The sequence below is a fragment of the Herpailurus yagouaroundi genome, unplaced genomic scaffold, assembly GCF_014898765.1.
Source record: "Herpailurus yagouaroundi ecotype Mexico unplaced genomic scaffold, PumYag 321, whole genome shotgun sequence".
Taxonomy (NCBI): Eukaryota; Metazoa; Chordata; class Mammalia; order Carnivora; family Felidae; genus Herpailurus; species Herpailurus yagouaroundi.
In genome coordinates, this window is record NW_024412538.1 from 244931 (window position 1) to 268552 (window position 23622).

At 55.4% G+C, this 23622-nt stretch overlaps 1 protein-coding gene and 2 long non-coding RNA genes across 5 annotated transcripts in view; 2 read left to right on the forward strand and 1 right to left on the reverse strand.

The window, feature by feature from the left end:
- Positions 1–17843, forward strand: part of AHRR (aryl hydrocarbon receptor repressor) — a 93640-nt gene extending 75797 nt beyond the window's left edge. For all 3 annotated transcript variants that reach the window (XM_040462409.1, XM_040462408.1, XM_040462410.1), the window contains 6 exons: positions 5554–5683; positions 6897–7012; positions 11057–11256; positions 14720–14781; positions 14960–15098; positions 15969–17843. In XM_040462409.1, the coding sequence (XP_040318343.1) occupies positions 5554–5683; positions 6897–7012; positions 11057–11256; positions 14720–14781; positions 14960–15098; positions 15969–17022 (1701 nt within the window). In that variant the 3' untranslated portion in view covers positions 17023–17843. The remainder of the gene's footprint in view (positions 1–5553; positions 5684–6896; positions 7013–11056; positions 11257–14719; positions 14782–14959; positions 15099–15968) is intronic.
- LOC121021780 (uncharacterized) lies at positions 14423–17186 on the reverse strand. The gene is made up of 2 exons (XR_005786679.1): positions 17069–17186; positions 14423–14460 (listed from the first exon to the last, which is right to left on the reverse strand). It is a non-coding gene; the product is annotated as an uncharacterized LOC121021780 (long non-coding RNA).
- A 3448-nt stretch (positions 17844–21291) lies between the features above and the next one.
- Positions 21292–23096, forward strand: LOC121021777 (uncharacterized). The gene is made up of 3 exons (XR_005786678.1): positions 21292–21684; positions 22233–22355; positions 22527–23096. It is a non-coding gene; the product is annotated as an uncharacterized LOC121021777 (long non-coding RNA).
- Positions 23097–23622: the final 526 nt, after the last annotated feature.

A 23622-nucleotide genomic window follows, 5' to 3' on the forward strand; every position in this document is an offset into this window, starting at 1 on the left:
GGGTCCATGACACATGAAAATTCAAGTCTGCCTGAGGCCCCTAAGGCCGCTCGGAACATTTGATGCAACTTCCATGAAGACTGTCACTTTGAATCATTCCCAAAACTGAAGTGTCTGTCACTGCACAGATGACTCCGAGAAGTGTCTCGTCTTACACACGCCTCTACATTTGCTTTCCTGCCACCTGAACCTGGGACCGATGGCTGCCACTGACCAGGCCTCTCCCTGCCGCTGGCCCCGGGACAATCTTTGGACAGACAACGTGCACACACCCACTCTTCCACAGGGCAGCCGCTGGTGACAGCCGACCCTGTGGCCTGGACTGGCCCCTGCAGCACGTGGAGGTGTGGCTCCGGCAAGGACCCCCCACACAGGGCCACCGCGTGGCAAGTGGACAAAATGCCGTGGGTGTGATCTCCAGGAGGTGCTTCCAGGGCTGCCCTGCACACCACGGGGACAAGCCTTGGCTCCGCTCTCTCTGAGCCTCCTTTTCTTCTTCCATGTGCAGGGCACGGGGCATTGGCACCTTGTGACACTCGGCAGTGGGGAGGCGTCCCCACCACCAGCCACGCCTCAGGGAGGTGGCCCGTGGTTCTTCTCCCACTGGCTGCTCCTGGCAGTGGGTGACAACTGGGCTCCATCACTGTGTCCTTGTGTCCACCTCCACCTCCTGAAGACATGCGGGGCAGGTGTTGGGGGATGTGAAGTGGGGGGAATGCATCGCCCGCTCCAGACACATGAGCACCTGGATGGCCAGCTGAGGCCCTTCCTCCCCTCTTTAGCCCTCCCACGTCTGCTCTCAAGGTTGCTGTGCTCGCACAGCTCTCTGGCCTCGGGGCCCCCTCGTGCAGCTTGGAGCTCAGGGACCCACAGATGGCCAGCACCAGGCTGCGGACACGACGTGATTCCAGCCCCCAAATGGCAAACTCTCTTTGTCTCCTCGATTGCATGTGCGGGGTCTGATTCTAGAAAAACGTGGTCTGGGCTGCCTTTTCCATGCTCAGAACTCAACTTCAGTCCCTATCACTGTCTGCTGAGTTGCCCTGCAAATTCTCCAGACACACCCAGAACTGCCTACCTCTAGCCATAATCCGGGAGGTGGCTTTGGTGATGTGCAAGTGTCCTGAGGCGAGGCTTTGGTCCCAGGTCTGAACGTGCTCACTAGAATCTGTTTTTTCGAGCTTGGTTATTCTGCAAGTGCTGGATGTAAAATAAAATTTTGCCTTCTATTATAAAGAAATTGTTTCCAAATGCCATTAAATCAGGCATTGCCTCTATTTATGTAAAACATGTTCAGAAAATATCAGAACAGTTTTGTGCTGTCGTGAGCTCCTTGTGCAAAATACTTAACAGAAGTCAGGAACCAATTATTTCAGTATCTTCAGGTTCAGCAGTCATTTTGATGAACAGCTAGGTTTTAGATGCATGTTTTAGTTGCCGTTGACATTTATTGATTCAAGAAGGGGTCCATTCTCCCCAAGGCTGGCAGCTGGGGGAGAGCTGTCCCCGTTTGAACCAGGGCAAGGGCATGGGCGCAGTTGGGAATCCCACAGGCTAGGTAACAGGTGCGTGTGCAATTTGCACAAGAGGATGAGGGCTGCGGGGATGGGGCTGTAAAAACTGGTCATGACTTTATTCTTAACTCCAGAAACAGTAGTTTAGAGCTAAAATAAGGCTGGCTTTAGTTGACCAAAGCTGTGTCTGTTTTTCCACATTTTTTTTTTTGAGAGAGAGAGAGAGAGAGAGAGAGAGAGAGAGCATGTGCAGAAGCCCATGTATGCATGTGCGGGGGGGGCAGCGGGGCAGAGAGAGAATCCCAGGCAAGCTCCGCACTGTCAGTGTAGAGCCCGATGTGGGGCTTGAACTCAAGAACCACAAGATCGTGACCTGAGCCAAAATCAAGAGTCAGACGCTTAACCGACTGAGCCACCCAGGCGTCCCTGTTTATACATTATTTGAATACTTATTCTACTGATCTCTCCACCACTTGTCACTGACCCCGCTTTGTAGGGAGCAGACTCCGGGAGATTAAGGGAGACCAAGACCAGTCAGATATGTCACAGTAGTTATTATACCTTTGTCGCCCAACCTAGAAAGTGTCCACATTGGCTGTGTCTTTCAATTTGCCTGAGTCAGAAACGTCTTTTCCGGTTTTATCATGCCCTCGCCATCGGTCTATCTCTTGTTTTCGTTAAGCCACAGAGCCCCTCTTACATGTTAATCCCACACATCCTTTCCATTAATTAACTCAGGTGTGGGGAGACATGAACAGGGCAGGGCGTCCAAGGACGCAACCTTCTGGGATTCTACAAAGCGTGGGGTCACCCACCAAAGCTCGCGAGAGAATGACCGAAAGACAGTGCCTGTTACAAACTTCCCATGGGAACTACGACTGCCCAGTGCTCGGAGGTCAGCAGTCTTTTCCATTCATCAGACTGTAGAGGGGAAGCTGCCATCCATTTGCAGCAGGAGGAAGAATACAGAATTTGCAGTAATGAGTCAACGAAGTGGTATTTAGTACCTCACACAGAAAATATAAAACATTATTTACAGAAATTAAAGAACGAGATAAACAGAACGACGTGCCATATCCGTGAATCAGAGGACTCCAATTATCATTATAAAGATGTCAGATCATGTTACAGAGGTAATGACATTATCATGAAAACTAAGCAGCTCTTCTAGGTAGAGATAGACGAGCTTTGGGGAATGCAGAAAGTTGGGAGTCTCCAGGGCCAGGGGGCAGGAGTAGTGATTACTGGGACTTACACACCGACACAAGACTTCCTGTAGGACCCAGTTGCTAGATGAACAGACCCCAAGACAGAACTGGAAGCTCACAGCAGGCACGTGTGCACTGGTGTGGGATTTACAATGCAGGGGGCGCTGTCCCGTGGTGGGGAAATAGCCATCTTGCCAACAAACAGAGCTGGGTAAACTGGATTTACACGGGAAAGAAATGAATCCTGGGGGCGTTTGGGGGGTCCAGCCAGTTAAGCATTTGACTCTTGATTTTGGCTCAGGTCATGATCTCACAGTTCATGAATTTGAGCCCCACATTGGGCTCTGCGCTGTCAGCATGGAGACTGGTTGGGGTTCTCTCTCTCTCCCTCTCTCTCTGCCCCTCCTCTGCTTGTGCTTGCTCTCTCTCTCTCTCTCTCTCTCTCGAATAAATGCATTTTAAAAAACTTAAAGAGAGCTTGATCCTAGCTCTTACCTCATAGCATGCACAATAAATAAATGGCAGAAGTTTCTAGAAGCTTCAGGACCCAGTTAGGAGATGGGTGAGGATGATGAGGGCAAGACCCCACCCATGAGGAGACAGACAGATGAACCGGCCGTGTGAGGTCCACTAAGAGAGCAGAAAGGCAGGCCAAGGAGTAGTGGCTCTGGCATCACAGCCCACGCAGTAGAGGACCCATGTCCAGAGCAGATGAGGAACCCACAAATCAGCAAAACAGCTCAATGGAAATTTGAGAGAAGGACACAAACAGGCGACACGCACACTCCCACATGACACGCATACATGTGCTCACACGCACACCTCAAGACCAAAAACGTGAGAAGATGCACAATTTCATCGGCTCACGACACACGGGTGAAGACCACGGTGCGGAACCGTGGCAGCCGCCACAGCGGCTCGGATGAAGAGGGCTGGGGACGCCTCGCATCGGCCGCAATGTCAAGCGACTGCGCTGGCACGCACCGCCACAGTGGCGTGTGGATCTGCGCCCTCACTCTGGAAGGGTGCTTGGCGCCATCCGCTAATGCTGGCCCTCTGCCACCCCTGACCCAGGAACCCCACCCCTGGGCGTGACTCGCTCAGACACAGCAGCGGCGTGTGGAATCAGGTGGAGACACTCACCCCACGGACGCGAGAAACTAGCGCCACACACGCGGCGTGGGAGAACGTTACAACTGTGATGTGCAACCACAGAGGACGGACATTAAGAACAGCATTCCGTTTACGAACATAACCGACCTACGGTGTGGGCAGTCTGTGCCATGACCGCCCCGGGGGGTGGAGGGAAGGGGCTCTGGGAAGCTGTTGTGTCCTGTTTCCTGATCTGGGAACTCACGCATCCACTGTATGCATATGATGTGGGCACTTTTCAGCCAAGTGTTATGCTGAATCACACTTTATTAGGAAAGCATCCTATGGGAAGGGCACGTGCGATCACAGGGCCACCAGATGAGGTGGGAGCTGGCAGGTGAGTGGAAGCCATCAGGTCTTGAGCTGGAGGGAAAGCCTGGTGCCCTCGCCTCCACCAGGAGTTGGTCTCTGCCTGTTGGCCTGACGTTCACACCCAGAGCCTCTGACGTGGACAACCGTGACCAGGGACAGCAAGCATTCTGGCCTGTGAGCACTTGTTTGTCTGAAGACGTCTCTTTGGACGAAGGAGTGCGCAGGTAATTGTAGTGCAGCCTTCGAGTTACGGTCGTGTTCCTTTTCCGCTTTCCTGAGGTTGTTTGACCTGTAGGGATCCCAGTGAGCCTTAGCCATGCAGCTATGGGCAAGAGTAGGGCCCCTTGAACAGACAGCGGGTCTCATCCATCTGGGTGAGTACACTGGTTACTTTCTGAAAAAGCAGCCTCGTTTCTGGACTTGATTCTTCAGGGACTTTCCCTCCGTCTAGTTTTCGTAATGATCCTGTTGAGAAATGATGCAAACTTAGAAATGGCTCTTTCCAAAGAGGCCAAGGGCACCTGCCAGGTTATTCAGGTGTTGTTGGGCCAGGCTCTCCGTGCGGATAATGAGTGAGGGAAGGTTAAGGGAAGGTCGCGGGGAGATGTGCATGGCCTTCATCATTTATCAACACACTCTGAATACGTCTGCTAACGGTCAAAATAGTCACGTTCCTGGGAAGCCAGTCTTCGTAGCCCACAGTTGTGGCCGCTGTGCCCTGAAATGCAGCTTCCAAGTGTGGACCCGGCACCTTCGAGGGCTAGCCTCTGTGTTCAGGGCTCAGGTAGGTGGGAGGACAGAGGAGCAGAAAGAGGGCTAGGGACCTGCAGGTCCTCGTGGTACCATGGATGGGAGCAGCGGCCAGGCACAGAGGAGCCAGGATGAAGGAAGTCCCTGGCCAGGAGGCCTGGCCGGGCTCTCGTGTGCTCTGATGGCTCCCAGTTCACCTGGCAGCTCCTGTCTCACCTTATGGCTCTGGTCTCACCTGGCGGTTCCCACCTCACTTCTTAAGGACACTTTCCTAATAAACTTTTGTGATATGACACAAAGTGTCCCCATGATAGACACACAGCTTGATGAGTTCTCCAGTCCTGGAGAAGAGTGGCTACCCTGGGCCCAGGTGTTTGATCTCTGAGCCTCCTGCTCTGCCCTCAAGGGCACTGCCTGGTGGATGAGTGGGGGGCTGCGGGCGGGTGGGGGGCCTGGCATTCCAGGCTGGACACCTATGTCCTCCCAGGGAGGAAGTGTCCTCCAGCCAAAGGCCTGCCTTTCCTGTGAGACTTCTCTTCACAGCTGTGGCTGAGACAGCTCTTCAATGACTAATCACTGGAATAAAGCAGGTTGGAACAGTTGTTGCAATATTGCAGACGGACGTGATGCACCAGAACATCTATGACTATATCCACGTGGACGACCGCCAGGACTTCTGCCGGCAGCTGCACTGGGCCATGGACCCTCCCCAGGCGGTGTTTGGGCAGCCCCTGCACTCAGACACAGGTGGGTCTTCGGGTCCCCAGTGAGCCTGAGACTTGGGGCCGTTCCTGGAAAGGCGTGGGCGCCTCCGGAGAACTGACCACCATCTGTTCTCGTCCTGCTTCGCCTTCCTTGGGAGACCCCCCAACTCCGAATCCTCCTCCCCTCTCCAGCCCCCCCTCCTGCACTCTCCTCCCCTCTGCAGGCCCCCCCCCCTCCATCATCCCCGAACCACCCCCCCCTCCCGAACCCTCCTCCCCCCCTCCCCGGCCCCCCCCCCACCGCACCCTCCTCCCCTCTCCAGGGCCACCCCTCCCGCATCCTCCACACCTGAGGAAATGAGGCAGTGCTTGTCTGTCACCTGGCAAGCTCCCCTCTGGAAATCCTAGGCCCAAGTCAGATTTACCTGTAAAAAATCCTGTTCAGAGACACTGCCCCTTGTGGGCAAGTGTTTCCTCCTGACCGTGGCCCCTGACCCAAGACCAGGCCAGCTCCCCTAGAGGTCGTGGAGCAGACAGGAGGCCAAGGGAAGGGGTGGCGTCCACGGGGGTCGCCGCTCTTCCACACACTCCCCCAGAAGTTGTAAACGACTCAAGAAAAGCTTCCACCACAACCTCAGGCAACAGCAATATTTACCCCACAAAGCTGAGTGAAAACAAAAAAACCCAGGTGCCAACACAGTATCATTTTATAAAGCTCAAAACACACGACAGCTGACCCCCAGTCACCCCTGCAGTTGTACTGAACGGATGTTTCTAGGGACAAAGGACAAGGAAGACCAGCTCGGTCAGAGTGGCTGTGTCTGTGAGGACGAGGGTGGGGAGACAGCCGGATGCCAGTGGTGCTCAGGGGAGCACCCGTGCACCTGTGTGTGCTTGCAAGGGGGTGGGGGGTGGGGCGGTGTGTGTAGAGGTGGGCATTTGTGTGGACGGGGTGGGCGTGTGGGGATGCGTGGCGGGCAGGTGTGTGTGTGAGTGTATGTGTGGCGAGATGTGTGAGCCCGGGTGTGGGTGTAGGAGGCAGGCTGTGGGTGTGTAAAGTGAGCTGTGAGTGTGAAGCAGGGTGTGTGCGCGCGCACACGGCAAGGTGGGCAGGCGTGTGTGTGTGCGCGCGTGTGTGTGCGCGCGTGCAGGGGGGAGCGCGTGTGCACACCGCGGTGCTGTCAGTCTGTGTTTACGGTCTCTCGGTCTCTCTCCTCCTCCCCCCACCCCTCACCCCCGCACCGGTGCCCGCGCAGAGGACGCGGTGCTGGGGCGGCTGCTCCGGGCGCAGGAGGCGGACTTCTCGGCCTTCCTGACGCGCTGCTTCGTGTGCCGCGTGCGCTGCTTGCTGGACAGCACCTCGGGCTTCTTGGTGAGTCGCGCCCCCTGGCGCCCCGCGGCGCACGTGCGGGGTGGAGGAAGCGGAGGGGGCGGGTGGGCACGCGGGTCCGGGGGTGGGGGCGGCGGGGGGTGCATGCGGACCCTGGGGGAGGGGGGTGGCGAACGGCGCACGAGGACCGGGGCGCGGCGGGGCGCACGCGGGCCCGGGGGCGGGACGGGCGGCCGGGAGGAAGCCTCCAGACCCCGCTCTGGGCTTTACTGGCTTGGTCGCGCCTTCCCCGAAACCCCCTTAGCAGCGTGTCGTCAGCACACCCCGCAACCTGGCGCGAGCCCCCACTTCGGCCCGGGCTTGCCGTTTTCACCTCTTCTCTTTCAAGTAGAGGCTTGGGGCGTCCGTTTCCGTTGCTCTTCGGGCTCCTCGGCCAAGGGCTGAGAGGGGGGCCGCGGACGTCCTCCTTGGGGCTGGCACGGCGGACCCTCGGCCACCCAGACCTCTGCCCACCCCGCACCCCGCACCCAGCTGTGCTCCACAGAGCGTCTCCCCCGCCCCCGCTGCTGCACCTCCCAGCCGGCTCTACGCAGCCTCCTGGGGTTCGCGCTCCCAGCAGTCCCAGCGTCCCACCCTCTGCAGCAGCTCAACACCATGACCTCTGACCCCAGGACCCCCTCCCCCTCCAGCTCCCCCCACTCCAGTGTCCTTCGGCCATCAGCACCCTGGGCAGGGCCCTCGGATGTGTGCGGAGCTGCCCCCACCCGCATGACGGCGTGCCCTCCTCCCCAGCCTCCACCCTCGGACTGTGGGCCCCTCGGGGTTCTATCTCCCCACCTGGGCCCTGGTCCCCAGGAGAGATGCGCCTCCAGTGTTCCGCAGGGCTGGGCTGGGGGTTTCCAGAGGGGCTCAGCCTGTATTGGAGGCAAGGCGAGCAGAGGACAGTGGGCGTTCCTCCGGATTGGGTTCCAAATGGCTCTGAAAAGGGGGAGCCCTGGAGAGGCACCCACAGACCAGCAGGAGCCCACACCGGCTGTCAGCAGTCAACAGCAGCTCTTGGGTGTCCTGCCTGCTGGCTTGTCCCACCTCGTGTGGGCTCCTCTCCATTGTGTTCACACCGGCCGTGTGCACCACCGTGCAGACCGCGAGCCCCCGAGGTTCCTAGCTGCTTTCTGAGGGGCCCCCAGGAGATGCACGCCCTAGCGGTTCTACATCTGAGTGGTCTGTGGGTGCCGGGCTGAGGAGCAGACTTCTGAGATCAGAGACCCACTGACTGCATAGCCCCACCACAGGCTAGGCTCAGCGGGGAGACAGTATTTTCCATTAACCCTCTCCTCTTGGCTGGTCTTTATGCATTAGCAATTTTTTTTTTAAATAAAAACATTGCTCGTACATGACACAGATTTAATCATTTCAGAAGAGCAGAAGAAATAAAAATGTCCCTCCCTTGCACACCCAGGCCCCTTCCCAGATGTCAGCACCCCAGTAATGTCCTTCCTGAAGCTCTTCTTGCCCAGCCTCCCCAACTTTCTGCTCCGCCCTGACCAGCGAGAGTGAGTTGAACTTGGGGTGGTCTTGGGGACTCTCCCCAAGACTCAGGACCCCCTCTGCCTTCACATGTCCTTCTCCGGGAGCCTCGCCTGGCTGACCCCTCTCCAGTTTGGAGGCCTCACCCAAGATGCTGCCCTCCCAGGGTCCCACATCACCCATTCTGGGAACCCACTCTGCCAGGTGGCTGTGCATTTACCCAGAGGGATGACAGCTGAGGGAATCACTCCATCCAGGCTGCCTCCCAGTGGCCATGTGTCATTTGTGGCAATATTTTGGCCTCAGTCATCCGCTACTGCGATGGCGGCTTCACGCTCCCTGGGCTTATTTCCCTGATCCAAGGGGATAGTGAAGAAGGTTGCTGGTGGGTGACAGTGAGAATGTTTCTGGAACCAGCTCTGAGGGCCCAGGACAGGCCCAGCCCTACGGCAGATGCATCCCACACGACTGCACATTTCTGCAGGCCTTTTCACCCCACCGGGACCTTCATAAGAGAAGCAGCTTTTTATTTGCAACATGGTCCCAAGTCTGCTGCTACCAGGCGTACACATAATTGCTTATCTTTTATTTAGGTGATTGGTTGAGCATGAAGTCTTTTATTTTGATAATATTTTGTTCTATCTATTGGCTGATAAGGAATGTTCACTTTTTAAAATTGGATAACCAATTTCTAGTAAATTGGAAATTCTTATTTCCAGATGACATAAAACTGGAGGTATTTTACTAGACAATCATGCATAAATTAAAATATAGATTAAAAAAGAGGGCACCTGGGTGGCTCAGTCAGTTAAGCCTTTGACTTCGGCTTAGGTCATGATCTCGTGGTTTATGGGTTAAAGCCCTGCATCGGGCTCTGTGCTGACAGCTCAGAGCCTTTAGCCTGCTTCAGATTCTGTGTCTCCCTCTCTCTCTGCCCCTCCTCCTCCACGGTCTGTCTCTCTCTCCTTCAAAAATAAATAAACATCAAAAAAAATTTTTTAATAAAATAAAATGTAGGTTAAAATGAAACTGTAAAATGATGCACTGAATAGAGGAAACAACCCAAAGACACTTATCTGAAAAAAGTTCCATTATATTAATTTGTGAAACTCATTTCTGCACACACCGGAAATGCCTCAGGCACTTACAAGGAATGCACTGAGAACAGGGGAGCGGGCATGACTTAGGGCTCTTCCCGGCACTCCCTTGTGACTCTCTGGAAGCCACTCTGTTTCCACTGGCTAAGGCTGCCCGTGAGAACCCAGTGTTACAACATCAGGAATTTGGAGGTCTAGTTGATATTTAGTTGGTAGCTTGAAATCAGCCGTGATGGGAATATTTCTACCAAAGAAATTGGCAAACATAACAAATCAGGGCTTTTTTTTCCCCTCTGGTGAGCTGGATGTTGAACACAACTGCCTTGAATCCTCCACACCAAGCACATGACTAGCAAGCAGCGGGTGCTTTGCAAATGTTTGTTCATTTAGTGAATCCATAGATGGATGGAAGATGGGAAGATGGGGGGATGGATGGTGAAAATAGATTGATGGAGGGATAGAGGGGTGGATGGATGGATGAATGGATGGTGGATGGATGAATGGATGGCAGATGGATGGATGGTGGATGATGGATGGTGGATGGATGGATGGATGGATGGATGAGGGGGTGGATGAGGGGAGGGATGAGGAGAGGGTGGAAGGACAGGGGAGAAAAGGACACATTGTGGGGTTGTTTTAATGTTTATTTACTTTGAAAGAGAGAGAGAATGATCAGGGGAGGGACAGAGGTAGGAGGAAAGAGAGAGAATCCCAAACAGGCTCCACACTCTACACAGAGCCTGACCCAGGGCTCGATCTCACAAACTGAGATCATGACCTGAGCCTAAATCAACAGTTGGACACTCAACCAATGGACTGAGCCACCCACGTGCCCTGTGGGGTCATTCCATCAGGAATGCCCTGAAGTCACTTAGTAATTTAGATTAGCTTTTCCACTGTAGAAGGATCTTTTATTTTCTTTTATCACAAACTCCTAAATTACTTGCTGGCTGTTTAACTCATGTCATATACTCTGGATAAAATGAACTTGTCCCCAAGCTTTACCATCATGAGTGAAGGAATGACAATTCTGAAATGGAGAGTCAAATCTGGAACAGCCCTCAGAGACTACCCCCTCCAGCAAATCCTGCCAGGGGTGGTTGATGGCTCTGCGATGGGCCAGTGACATCTCACGCTGATGCACATGAGCACCCAGAGTGTGAGGCTCAGCTCCCACACCCACACCCCCACATACACATAAATGTGCACACGAGAACATGCTTTTCAGTTAAAGGGGATTATGGAGACTCCAGAGAAACTGTGACTTGTCCTGGAGGCCTGGGGATAGTCCACATCCCCAGGAGGCCAAGTGTGGAAGAACTGTTGGTTTGTGTCTCCTAAGTGGCTCAGGATAAGATTTTTCTCCACATTTCTATTCCTGAGAATAGAAGTTCTGCATTCTCTGATGGCGCTGCTAATGTGCTCTGTGACCACACCTCCGTTTCTGTCTTTAACACACCAGACAATGCAGTTTCAAGGAAAACTAAAATTCCTGTTTGGACAGAAGAGGAAGACTCCATCAGGGACAGTCCTGCCCCCTCGGCTGTCACTGTTCTGCATCGTGGTGCCCGTCCTCCTTCCTTCCGTGGCGGAGATGAAAATGAAGAGTGCGTTTCTGAGAGTGAAGCACAGGGTGGACGTCTCAGGCTCAGTGGACGCAAAGTGAGTGAAAGTCCCTTAAAACACAGCCACGCTCACTGCTGCTGGCGGTTAAAACAAGAGCCTTGGCACTTAGAATCTTCTATTCTTTCTTGATTTCCAGCGAGCAATAACTTAAGAAGTTTGGTGATTTTAAAGCTAGTACGTTACGTAGGAAAGAATGTGCAGAGGAAGTGCTTTCACACTAATATTTGCGAGTGGTGGTACCACATAGCGCCTGCACCACTGTGTCCCTGATCCCCCAGTTACGGCCTCGAAGCAGGTGCCCTGAGCGCTGGTCATCATGGGGTGGGAGGTGGGGGGCCGCAGCCTTCTTTCCTCCGTGCGGTCCCTCCGTCCACGCACAGGGCTTAGCGCAGGGACCGATGCAGGAGGCACCGGTGCCCAGGCAGTGGGGACACGGCTGCCGCTTCTGCCCAGCAGAGTTTTCTCGGCTTTTCAGTGCTAGAAAACACTCCACATCGAGTTTTCTAGGCGATTCACACCTAAACTTTGTGGAACAGACTAGGCCTGTGTTTTGTGGGTCAGTGTCCTGAGAGTGATTCAAAATGTGCATCTGTGAATTGTGTTTTCCACACAGTATGAGTAAGACCAAGGGAGGGGGGTGGGGAGGCAGGGTGTCTGAGATCTGACTGTACCTGCTACAGATGCAATATGTCAGACCTCTGAGTCCCCAACCCACTTCTTTATCCCTCAGTGGCTGTCCCTAGAGTGGGGCTCAGCCAAGCCAGCAGCTCCCCGCTGCAGGGCTGCATCGACTGAGACCCACCAGGGCTTAGACCCAATCGCTTGGAGGAGGGCTGGGCTCTCAGGTTGAGTTACATCAAAGTAGTATAGCTTTCCAGCTGCAAAGACCCCTCTGCCAGGGCCACGGGGCACTCACCCCAGGAGGGAGGCTTGCTCAGCACCCTCCTCGCCAGCATGCTGTCACTGTGTGTTTTGCATCCTGCCTGTGACGCTGTGCGTACTGGCCAGACCTCATCTCCTCCTCCAGGAAGCCCCTGTCCCCCCTCCTGTCTCCCACCAACAGGGAGAGCCTCAGCCTCAGATCCTGCCCCTTAACCCCGTTGGGCCCTTTTAGGAGGTAGGTGCACAGCCTACGTCTTCTCCCCTCCCTTGCCCAAGAGTGTCTGGCTTCCTAGGTCCTGGTGCCTCCCCAGGGAAGGTATCAGTCCCTTAAACCACTGCCTGATGGGGATGGGCCTGAGTGCGGAAGGGGGCTGGTCCAAACCCCTCAGCTCTCAGGTCTGTGATGGCCGATGAGGCTTAGTTCTGTGACAGCAGCATCTGACACGTTTGCTTGCCTCCCTCCGTGGGTCACTTTGGGTGCGGTGTGTGTGCCTCTGTCCTGGAAGCCACGTCACCGGTGGGGACACTGCCTCCACCAGGATCCCCTTCTTAGCCCTGAGTCCTGTGGTCCTACTTACACGTCTGCTGACGTCCGGATGAAGAGTCTTTGGCCAAGCATCTCCCCCACAACCGGGTCCCCTCCAGAAGAGTCCCAGGGCTCTGTGGCCCGTCTAGGGGATTCCTGCTTGCCTGCCCACGCAGCGCCAGGATGGCAGGTAGTGCCCAGGGGTCTTCTCTTTGTGACTCTCCCTCCTGTGGGTGTGAGGGTCCGTCCCTCTTCAATGTCCACAAATAACCTTTGACTAATTCCAGTTGACCTTTAGATGGTGAGAAAATCTGACAGCAGCTGCAGTGGAAGGAGGGCCCCCATTCCGGGGAGGGGGGCTCAGAAGGCTCTCCCTTCTGCCTGTGTGGCATGGTCTGCCTTGGCCTGCAGGTCACGAGCCGCCACCTCCCTGCTGCTGGTCTCAGGTGCAGGGCCAGGGGTGGCTTCCAGGAACAGAGCCACCCTGAGCAGTGGCCATGCCAGCATGCTGAGACGGAAATTACTGGAACGTTTAAAAATAAACATATATGCCCTCTGAAAGATGCACCGTGTCCTAAACATGCCCTACCCGAGGGAGAAGACTAAAAGCAGGCGAGGGAGGAAGCAAGCTGACTCTCCAAGGTGCCAAACCCCAGAGGGTGCCGCCTGAGACAACCCGGGCCCGCAAGCAGAGGCCACCGGTCTCCACACCTGCTTTCTCCCTGTCCCTCCCCTCCCCTGCCAGCCCCTCACTCTGAAATACTCCCACCTTCATTTACCATCCCAGAGCTTTCTGTTTTTAACATTTTTTTGTTTTTTCTGTGGGTTTTTTTGGCTTGTCATAATTGAAACCCACACTGAGCTTCCTCTTTCCCGTTTTTCCAGCCCTGAAACCAAGTAGACGGAAATCTTACCCTCCCTTGGCTTTTCGCTCCTGGGGGCATGCAAGGAGGACTCCTACTGCCCCCTGGCGCCTGCGCTGGAAAGTGCAGAAGTGCAGGCTGATTACGCCAGAGCCCCTGCGGCGGGGAACTGGCGGGGGGCGGGGGGGGGGGGGGACTGTGGCTCACAAGTCACCCAGCGCTCCCGCAGCTGGCATCAATTCACGAACTCACTAAAGTATTTGTCCTCCAAAGTCCTATTCAAGGGATTTAGCACTCATTTGTGAACATGCAGTGTGCCAAAGAATTTGTCACCAGATGCTCTTGTTTGCAGATGAGGATGACAGTGTAGTCCCCGTCTCTGCTCCCCTGTCTCTGGTTTCTCATCTCTGCTCCCGGTCTCTGCTCCCCTGTCTCTGCTCCTCTGTCCCTGGTTCCCCGCCCCCCATCTCTGCTCCCCTGTCTCTGGTTCCCCAGTCTCTGCTCCCCCGTCTCTGCTCCCCCATCTCTGCTCCCCCCTCTGTGCTCCCCGGTGTCTGCTCCCCCATTTCTGGTTCCCTCATCTCTGCTCCCCCCCCTCTGCTGCCCTGTCTCTGGTCCTTACAGCTATGGCCAGAGGATGGAGAGGGACCAGCATATAGGATAGGGATCTGTGGTTCTGAGGCCCATTGGCCTGGACTTGAGTCCAAGGCTGACATCTGCTAGAGAGGTGGCCTCAAGGAAGTCACTTTACACTTCTGAGGCTTGTTTTGGTCTTTTGAAAATAATGAAATAGTGTCTATGAGGCTGAGTTTGCTTAGAATCTAAGACGAGGAGCTCTGTGATTTGTGTGAGTGAGTGTGTGCTCACTGCCCTAGGAAAGACGGTTCCATAGTCACTGAGCGTGCGTGGTGAGTTAATGGAACACAATTAGTGGAAATCACAAAAATTGACTGTATTTTCATTCTGGTCCTGCGGAGAAAAACAAAAGCGCATTTTATGTGTAAGTCTATTTTCTGAAGCAATTTCTTTAGCCCTTTATTGGCTTGATGAGTGATGTGAATTGGAATCTGTAGCCACGGAGAGACTTCACAGTCTAGAAAGAACCGGAAAGTGTGAGTTATGACTGCGCCCCCTCCCAGGCGTGACAGCAGCACCGTGCACGGTGTTAGTTCCTTCCGGCAGCAAAAACGCCATCTCCACGTACGTTGCTGTTATCTGTTCTTCGCAGAGCAAAAGCTGCCTCGAGTCTGTGTGACCCAGCATCGCATGGAAAACCCCACTGCCTGGCAGGTACTTTCACGAACGCACCGTGTCACTGGTTTAAACGGGTGAAATGGGTCTGTGCCCCTCGGGGGCTCTCGCCGCCTCCTGATGCTGGGGTGCGTTCCCGGGAGATGCCCCGGAGGGTGTGGGTGTCTGTGCTGAGCCACTCATGGTGACTGCCGTCCCCCCGTCTAAACCCTGACAGGGAGGGGCGTTGGAGAAAACATTTTAGCGCTCAAGGCACAAGCGGATGCAGGCTGCTGGGCCCGGGTTCCAGCCAGAGCCCCATGTCCCTGCCTCAGGAGCAGCCCGGACCTCGTTTCTGACCCCGAGGGGGCCGCCGGGTAAGTGGTGCTGTGGCCCAGCTGTGCGTGAAGGGAGCAAAGAGCCGCCGTCTGCTGGTCTGGTGGCTTTGTTCATGACAGGTGAGCCTCGCCGTGAGGGAGTGCGGCGCACAGGGGCACACCTGGGAGCTGTCCTCACATGTCTGAGGTGTGGCAGGGGACAGCAGGTGCTTCAGCCGGGGCTGTCACGACCTGTGCACTCACCCTCAACCTGAAGCCGGGACCGTGGGTGACCACCCTGTCCTCTGCCCTCACCTTCACTCAGAAACCCTCTTCACTCCCTCCTCCCATGGGCCCCCGCCCCAGCCCCCACCCCGACCAGGGGGGTCTCCTCTTGGAGGACTGGCCTGGCTGTGTGGCTGCAGGGCTCCACCTGCTCCTCTGGAGCACCGTCTGCCCTGTCACAGCAGGTGCCAGCCCTGGCACCGCAAGGCGTGGTGAGGTGGAGGCCTGCGTGCCAGCAGCAGGGTCTGGCTCACAGAAGCCGCTGGAGAGAGGGCATCTGTCTGCCTTACAGTTCGACGGGGCCCTCTGCGTCTGGGCTGGGTGTGTCTGACCCTTGACACAAGGCGTACGCCTCATCGAGGTGCCTCCCTAGGGCGGGGTGAGTGGCACACGCCCTCCCTGCTCCTGTCCGGCACCCCAGGTCATCCAACAGGCCAGGGGAGGCTCATTACGGGAGGATGCCGGTGCCAGGGTCATAGGGCTGCTGGGTGGGCCGAAAGCAGGGCTGTGGCTGGGCCCCCGCACACTGCAGCCCTCGCAGGTTCAGCCGGTATCATGCCAATCCAGTGCCTTCCCTTGGAGACCCCACCCAAGTCGGCGCGATGATCCTCATTCCTGCTCTGATGGGTCCTCTCCTCTCTGCAGGGACAGGGGAGGAGAGGAGCACGGGGGGGTGCCTGGCAGCACTCCCGGAGCCAGGGGGCGGAGGGAAAGACCTGCGTATAGTTGCTGCTTTGAGGCGCCTGGACCCGTGAGGCACCTGAACTGGATGACAGGGAAACATGGTCCAGATGGTGGCACCAACGTGAAGCTGGGACCCAGTAAGAGCGACCCGTTCTCCACACACACCGTGTCCCGCGGCTCCTGCGTGTCCTGCCCCGGTGTTCAGGGCACTGTCCACAGCAGTGGGGTTACTGCTTTCCGGAATTCACCCGGCTGTCACCCAGGAAGCCACTCTCCCAGTGCCTATGCCAGCCGCACGAGCAGAGCCTTGCAGGACGGCTGCAAGGGACCCCCTCTGCCCAGCTGCCCCTTTCCCCAGGGGAGCCTGGACAACGGGCTCCCTCCGCCCGGAGGGCAGCGTCTCGCAAGGGGGGGCTATTCCACCGAGGACGCCAAGTTTCGAGGGGGGCCGGTGCCCGCGGGAGCCCCGTGCAACCCCGTGCTGTCACTTGATGTGCCCGTCAAGCTGGAGAACGACTCTGGGTCTGAGGACGCGGCAGACGGCTACCTCGTGTCCCCAGGCCAGGTGTGGCCGGGAGCCGGTGGTGTGGCCAAGAGACAGCTGGTCACTTTCCCTACCAGGATACACCTGAAGACGGAGTCAGACTCCAGACCCCACCTGTATGCTCCGCACCTGGGGCACAGCATGCTGGGGGCTCACCTGAGCGGCAGGGCTCCACTCAGACCCGGCGAGGAGCCGGCGCCCTCCCGCCCCGCACGCTGTGCCTGCCCGCAGCATGTGCATGGCCTTCCCGAGCCAGATCCTCCCCGCCACCTCCGTGCACACGGTCACCAGCCCCCTACACTGGGCCGTGACTGCAGAGCTCCCGGCACCACACCCGTTGTCAAGCGCGAGCCCCTGGACTCACCCCCATGGGCAAGCCACAGCCAGGGTGGGGTGCCCGGCATGTTCCCCAGAAGTGCCTTGCCGACACTGATGCCCCCCAAAGCCCCCGAGTGTGCTTTCCTGCCGTAGGGTGGGTGTTTCTAAGAGCTAGCCTCTTCCGCACGCCCAGACTTACCCTCAGCTGCGATGGCAGGTGGGGGGTCGGAGCCGTTCTGCGAAGCTGCACGAGTCCAGGCCTCCTTAGGTGTGGGCAGCGTGTGCAATAGCATATTGCGTACTTTGTAAAATGTCACGCAAGTCCTTCAATGCCAAGTGGTGTTAAGTCTGTTCACAATTTTCCAGAAAGTGGCCAGAGTGAGACGTGTCAGCCTGGCAGGGCACACCCCTCTCTCCAGGACGCAGTGGGCACCTGGCCAGTCACGCGGTGTGGTCTCCCGCGATCCCCATGCTCACCTCCCAGCTCCGCCTGCGCCGTGGAGGCGGGTCGACGCCTCCACGGAGTGGACTGAAGAGAGCAGCCACACCCTGGGTACAAATTAGGGATATAATCTTTTGAGCCACAGGTGACCATGCCCCCATTCACGGAAGGAATCTGGAAGGTTCCAGGCAAAAGAGCCTGTCTGCACCAGGTCCTGCCCTCACTACTACACGTAGCACGTGCTCCTCGACCTCACGGTGGAGGTTGAGGCCACACCCAGAGTGGAAATTGACAGGATGATATCCTGTTCCTTCTGGAAGTCTCTGGAATTTTTAATGGGCCTCTGAAGATGGTTTATGCTAATCTGTCTCCAGTACATTGTGTAATTTCGAGTTTACTCTGGGTTTGGAAGCAGAGAGAAGGACAAAACGTAGAGAAAAGAGGTAAAAAAAAAAGTCAAGTTGTCCATGGAGGCTGTGTTGCTGGCTGTATACAGGTTTTCAAATGGGGATTCCAACCACCACCTCAGGAAGAATCATTAGAGACAAGACAGAAATTGTTTTCTAGAACTGTACACCCACACATCCCAACTGTAGGATCCCCAGACACAACGTTGTGAATCAGAAAATGGAGTCCCAGTCACCCCACGGTCACCACCAGAGATGGGCCCCCTCCGCTCCCCCACGGTCACCACCAGAGATGGGCCCCCTCCGCTCCCTGCCAGTGCCATCGGCAAGGGGTGTGCCATCAGGGTATGAAGGTCTCCACCGAGCCCGCTTGTACCGTGGTGGACGCACACCTGCTCCTCAGGGACAAGGGCATCTGTTCCTAAAGTCACCCCAAGTCACCCCCATCTGGGAGCCTCAGGAGGTGGCGGGAGCCTCCAGGCAGGGACTTGCTTCTCCGCCATCGGTACATTCTACCCTTCAGTGTGGGGTCTTCTTCTCCATCACCTAGGGCTTTGGGGTATCAATGTTCAGCTGGGCTAATGCTGAAGCCTTGTTAGAACTAGGGGTTTAGCTGGCAGGACCCTTAGACACACCCTGGGGCACCGGCGCGCCTGTTGCCAGCTTTGTGGAGGGTCCCCCATGCGGGATGCTGGGAGCTGAGGGCTTCTTCCTGGGGCTGACACGGGAGGCCACCCACTGGAGCCCAGGGTGTGGCGTGGTCAATGCGTGGCCCTCTGGGACACACAAGGCCAGCCCAGCAGCCTCTCCTCACCCACTGAGGCCTTGCAAAGGGTGACACTGGTGCTGTGCTGTCTTCACTTCTGCTGCCAGAGTCTCCCCTGACCATTACGATGGTGGCACAACCACCCAGGGACACCTGGGGACCTCTGGCTGGCCCCAGGCCCTCCTCACCCGGTTCTGCTGCAGGGCACAAACGCCTGTGCTCTCTGGGCGTCTGGAGACTTACTCCCTGAGACCTGGGGTGGAGTTGCAGAATCTTCTTCCTTCTTTACTAGTCAAACCCAGAGCCCAGGTCCTGGCCCTCTATCAGATGTGACTGTGCACCTGTCTGGGGTCCCCATCTGTGAGGTCACTGGCCCTCTCACTTCATCAATGGAGAGGCCACACCCCAGGCCCAGGCTGGCTGCCTGGGGCCATGTCCTGCGATGCACTAGGGCTCCCCTGTGTCAGGATGCAGTAGACACACATGTAGCAGGTACCTCAGAAAACACAGGACTGAAAAGGTGGAATTCAGAGACATCATGGCATGCTTGCACATTGTAGCCAGGCCCCAGCATAACCAAAGAGGAGCGGCAGGTGAGAGCCTCAGGCGAGACGCCGCCCTGAAGCAAGTCACGCCTGTCCCCGAGGGCCGTGGCAGCCACGCCACCCCCTCCCCACAAGCGGTCAGTTCGCAGGTGGACAGGTCCTGCTTTGTTGACAGAGAGTCTGGCCCCTGGAAGTTAGCTCTGCAGGTCTTGTGTTCTGGAGATGCCCATCCTACACCCGGGGCCTTGAACTCAACGGGCCCAGGTCCCCTCCCGAGATGCCCCTCATACACCCGGGGCCCTTGAACGCTCTGGGCCCAGGTCCCCTCCTCTCCTGGGTCAACACCAGCAGAATGACCCTGAGTCAGCACTTTGGTTATTTCACAGCCACACCCTTCTTGAAACGTCATGTGGAAAGATGATGGCACGTAGGAGGTGCAGATGTGGTCACTTCCTCTTTAAATGTCATTACCAGTACCAATTACAGGGTTAGGGTTTTCTGTGTCTTGTAGCTTTTGCTTATGTAGCTGAAAACATATGAAAATCAAATGTAACATGAGAATGGATGGACAGGAGGAGATGAACACAAATTATATATTTTTATAGTTTCTACTGGAGGAGAAAAGTTTTTAATATCTAGACTGACTTGCTGAATTTTTTAAAATGGAAATATTATAATGTAACTTTTTATACTGTTTTCTCAGTGCCTTTAGAAACAGCTTTCAAATATATTCCTGATAGTATGGTTTGTATTCAATATGCAATATTGATATAAAATAAATCACGTTAGTTCATGTTTACCACAAACAGAAATGTCTACTTGATTTTCCAGATGAAGTAACTATTTCCTTCGGTGTGTTGATTCATTTCATTCTGAGACAGTCCTTTACCGCTGGATAAAAGGCAAAAATAAAATGCTGGGGCCCAAAGATGCAGGCAGGAGGCTGAGTGCTTGGCCCCGCGTGCTGTGGCCTCAGCAGAGCTCCCTCCCTCCACCCACCAGCCCCCTCTTACCCATCGTTGAGGGGTGGGGGACCCTCCCAGGTGCCTTTAGGGTCCCCCAGACTTGACCTGTCCTGAGGGAGCAGACACCTGGCCCCCGTGAGTGTGTGCATGTGTGTGCGTGTGCAGGTTTGTGATTAGGGTGCTGCAGGCCTGGTGAAGGGCCATAAAGTCACTGCACTCACATGGAGAAAGGGGCTGGGGAGCTCTGTGCAGCCTCTTTGTTCGGGGCACTGGTCCCGTCCCCATGGCCCAGCAGAGCAGGTCTCGAGTATGAAGTCTGAGGGACATCAGTCCACAAGCCCCCACCAGCCCCCACCAGGCCTCTTGTCGCTGCGACACTTGGAATCACTGGGCACACTGGTTTTGTCCACCTGGGGGCAGAATGGTAGGTAGTTGTTTTTTGTGGGTTTTTTTTTTTTTTTTTAATGTTTGTATTTATTTTTGAGACAGAGAGAGAGCATGAACAGGGGAGGAGCAGAGAAAGAGGGAGACCCAGAATCCCAAGCAGGCTCCAGGCTCTGAGCTGTCAGCACAGAGCCCGACGTGGGGCTTGAACTCGTCAACGGTGAGGTCATGACCTGAGCCGAAGTCGGATGCTTAACTGGCTGAGCCACCCAGGCGCCCTGGTTGGTAGTTGTTTTATGTCCACCAGCAGTGCTGTTGAGGTTCTGCTGAGTGCCAGGCCTGTGACAGTGCCGGGGACACAGCAAGGAAAGAAAGAGGTCGGTGTTGTGCTAGAGCTGACATCCCTGAGTGTGCACAGGGACAGGGTGCTGACACGTGACCACAGAACCAAGTTCTGCAAGGCAGAAGGACACGGGCACTGCACAGACTGGGGCAGGGTAGCCCAGGTGACCAAGGCCACACTGAGAGTCACAAGAACAGCAGCCTGCAGGGCTGGGGCTAGTCTGGGAGCCAGAGGGCAAGGAGTGGGTGGGACAAGGTCACAGAGGCCTGGGTGAGAGGGGACACAGCAGGGCCCATGTGGGAAGCACCCTGGGCTGCAGTCTGAGGCTCGTGCGGGCTGCAGGGCATGAGGGGGCCCCAAGGCCTTCCTAAGGATACAGGGAGGCACCACTGGTCTGGCCTCCAGCCGGGAGTGCTGCTCGGGCCCCTTCCAGTCTCTCCTGCACTCGTGTGCCCATCTGGTTGGTCTCTGCACGTTCTCGTTATGTCAGGATAGCAGCGTCTCCTCAGTTACAGATTTTCTCTGTGGCTTGTCTTTTCGTTTAGAGATTCCATAAATAGCATACAAGAGGTTAACATTTTAAATGTCTTTTTCTTTATGGCTTATGCATTTAGCATCTTAAGAAATAACTGAGTGCCTCTGACATAAAGCCTACTTAGTCTGATATTATCTTGCCCCATCAACTTTCTATGGCCCTGACTACACGTCAAACCCCTGCACACTGACCATCCCGTTCCTTCCATGTTTGGCTGTTTTACAGTCCATTTACTTGTGCTCTGATAATTGGTATATTTGCATGTGTTTCTACTTCTTGTGTCTCTAGTTACACAGGCCCTCTGGTATTTCTGGCCTTTCCTATGTCCCTAGGGGATTGCCTGTGTTTCCTGTATTCCTTCCCCCGATTTGTCTGGAAGTTACAACTCTGCTTCGGTGGCTATCGCTGACATGTGCTCTTAACGAGGTGTAAGTTAGAGCGAATCAAGGTCCCTGTTCTCCCAGAACAGACAAGGACCAGCTGCTGCACCCCCACTCTGCACTCCTGCCAAGGCCGGGGTCTTTCCTACAAGCATCCTTGGGGCTGCTTCTGCCAAAAGGGTTCAGTGAGAGCTTCCAGGATGAGGAGGGGTCACTCCCAAGTGAAATGCAGGCCCGCAGCTATGAGCTCCTGGGTGGGGAGCTTCCCTGACTCAGGGTTCCCAGTACCTGGGAGAAACTGTTCTGGGGCTTTGTTGTTTGTTTGCCCCGTCCACTCTTACACTGAGGCTGCACCCTTTGTCCAGACCCCACCTGTCCCACGTGGATGTGAAAGCCCACCCTGGGCATCAGGTCCCTCCCACCCCCACCTGTCCTTGCCCTAGGACAGTCGCCCATCAGGCTTTCCTGAGCGTGCTTGGGCTCACCTGTGCATTTCAAAGGGGCTCGCTATTTCCATCCAACATTTTACAGGAGGCTGTTCGGTCCGCCAAAAAGAGAAGTCAAAAAAAATTTTAATCAAGATTTTGGTTTCTTAGTTTTAAGGAGGAAAAAGCTTAAAGCCCTTTAACAGCCATCTCATTTCTACCCATCTTGGCTGAGGAAGTTATCAGGGAGCCCTATCTCCAAACACAGATGTCCACAGCACAAAGCTCCAGGTGGTATGTTAAATGTTGCCAAATTTGAAATAAGTCCTAAAAGTTTTGATAAATTTGGCAAATTTTTTATTCATTAGTTTCAAAGTACCTTTGCATTCACAATTTCAAACATAATTTCAACTTTTTGTGTACATCCATTGTTCACCTTAGTAATATATTTTCATAAATTACTAGGTACAGATGAAACCACAAAGGGGTCAACTCTCGGAGTTAGTATTGTGCCACAGTACTGCCCCTCCTCAGACGTTCAGCTGATGGCAAGTTGCGGTTTGTACGACCACAGCAATGGGGGGGAGGGGGGCTCACACACCTGCATCCCCCTCCCCCACCCTCCTTGTGTCCAGGTGTGTGCACACGCTTGTGCGCCCCACCCCTGCATCGCTGCCCCCACTCTCCTCCCTGCTGGCTCCCACGCCTGCCATGTTCCGGTCTCCTTCCTGTTTGACTGATCTTGGCAGGATTTCAGGAGGTGCCCATCTGTACGGTCTAGTAACTGTAATGTCGCGAAAGGATTTGTTTTCCGTCAGTATAAGGCAAATAGCGCTTCTTACCACAACAGGCAAACCCTGAAATCTGAGTGGCTTAACACATGTTCTCGCTCATTCTGGAAGTTAGTTCTGGCCAGTGGGCCTCTCCTCACACAGTAACTCAGGGACCTGCTTCCTCCTCTTCTTTCCAGCTAGTGCAGCCCCCCCTACCTCCCACCCCTGCTCCTCTGCCCAGTGACACTCCTCATCCCCAAGACCCACCCCCCACCCCCCAGCTTGGCCTCCACCCTCTTAGCATTTTGTGACAACCAGTCCTACTGTGGGTTGTTCCCAGGTGGGCTTCTGTTTTGTTTGTACTCATTACAAGGGGTGATCTTGAGATGTGCTGATCCTGAGGGGCTGGGCTCATTTTTGATTCCAAGGCGTAACAACAGCTAAGAAGCTGCGAAGTAACAAGCTGGGTGTTGATCTAGACAGTCAGATGTGACTGATTACCAACCGTTACCCACCTTGTTCATTAATTTACTGAATGTCTGCCCTATGCCAGTCACGGGTCTGGGGAGGAGCTGGGGCACGGAGAAGGCCACAAAACCCCTGCCACATTGTAACAGGAAAGACAGATGTGGACAAATAAATACACAGAGCCCCAGTAATGGAAACCAGGGCGGAAAATACTCAAGATGAGGCGGAGCGATGGAGGGGCACAGTGGCTCCCTCACTGAAGGAGGTCACAGAGGGTTACAGAAAGGACACACGGGGAAAGAGACCATAGTGAAGATGAG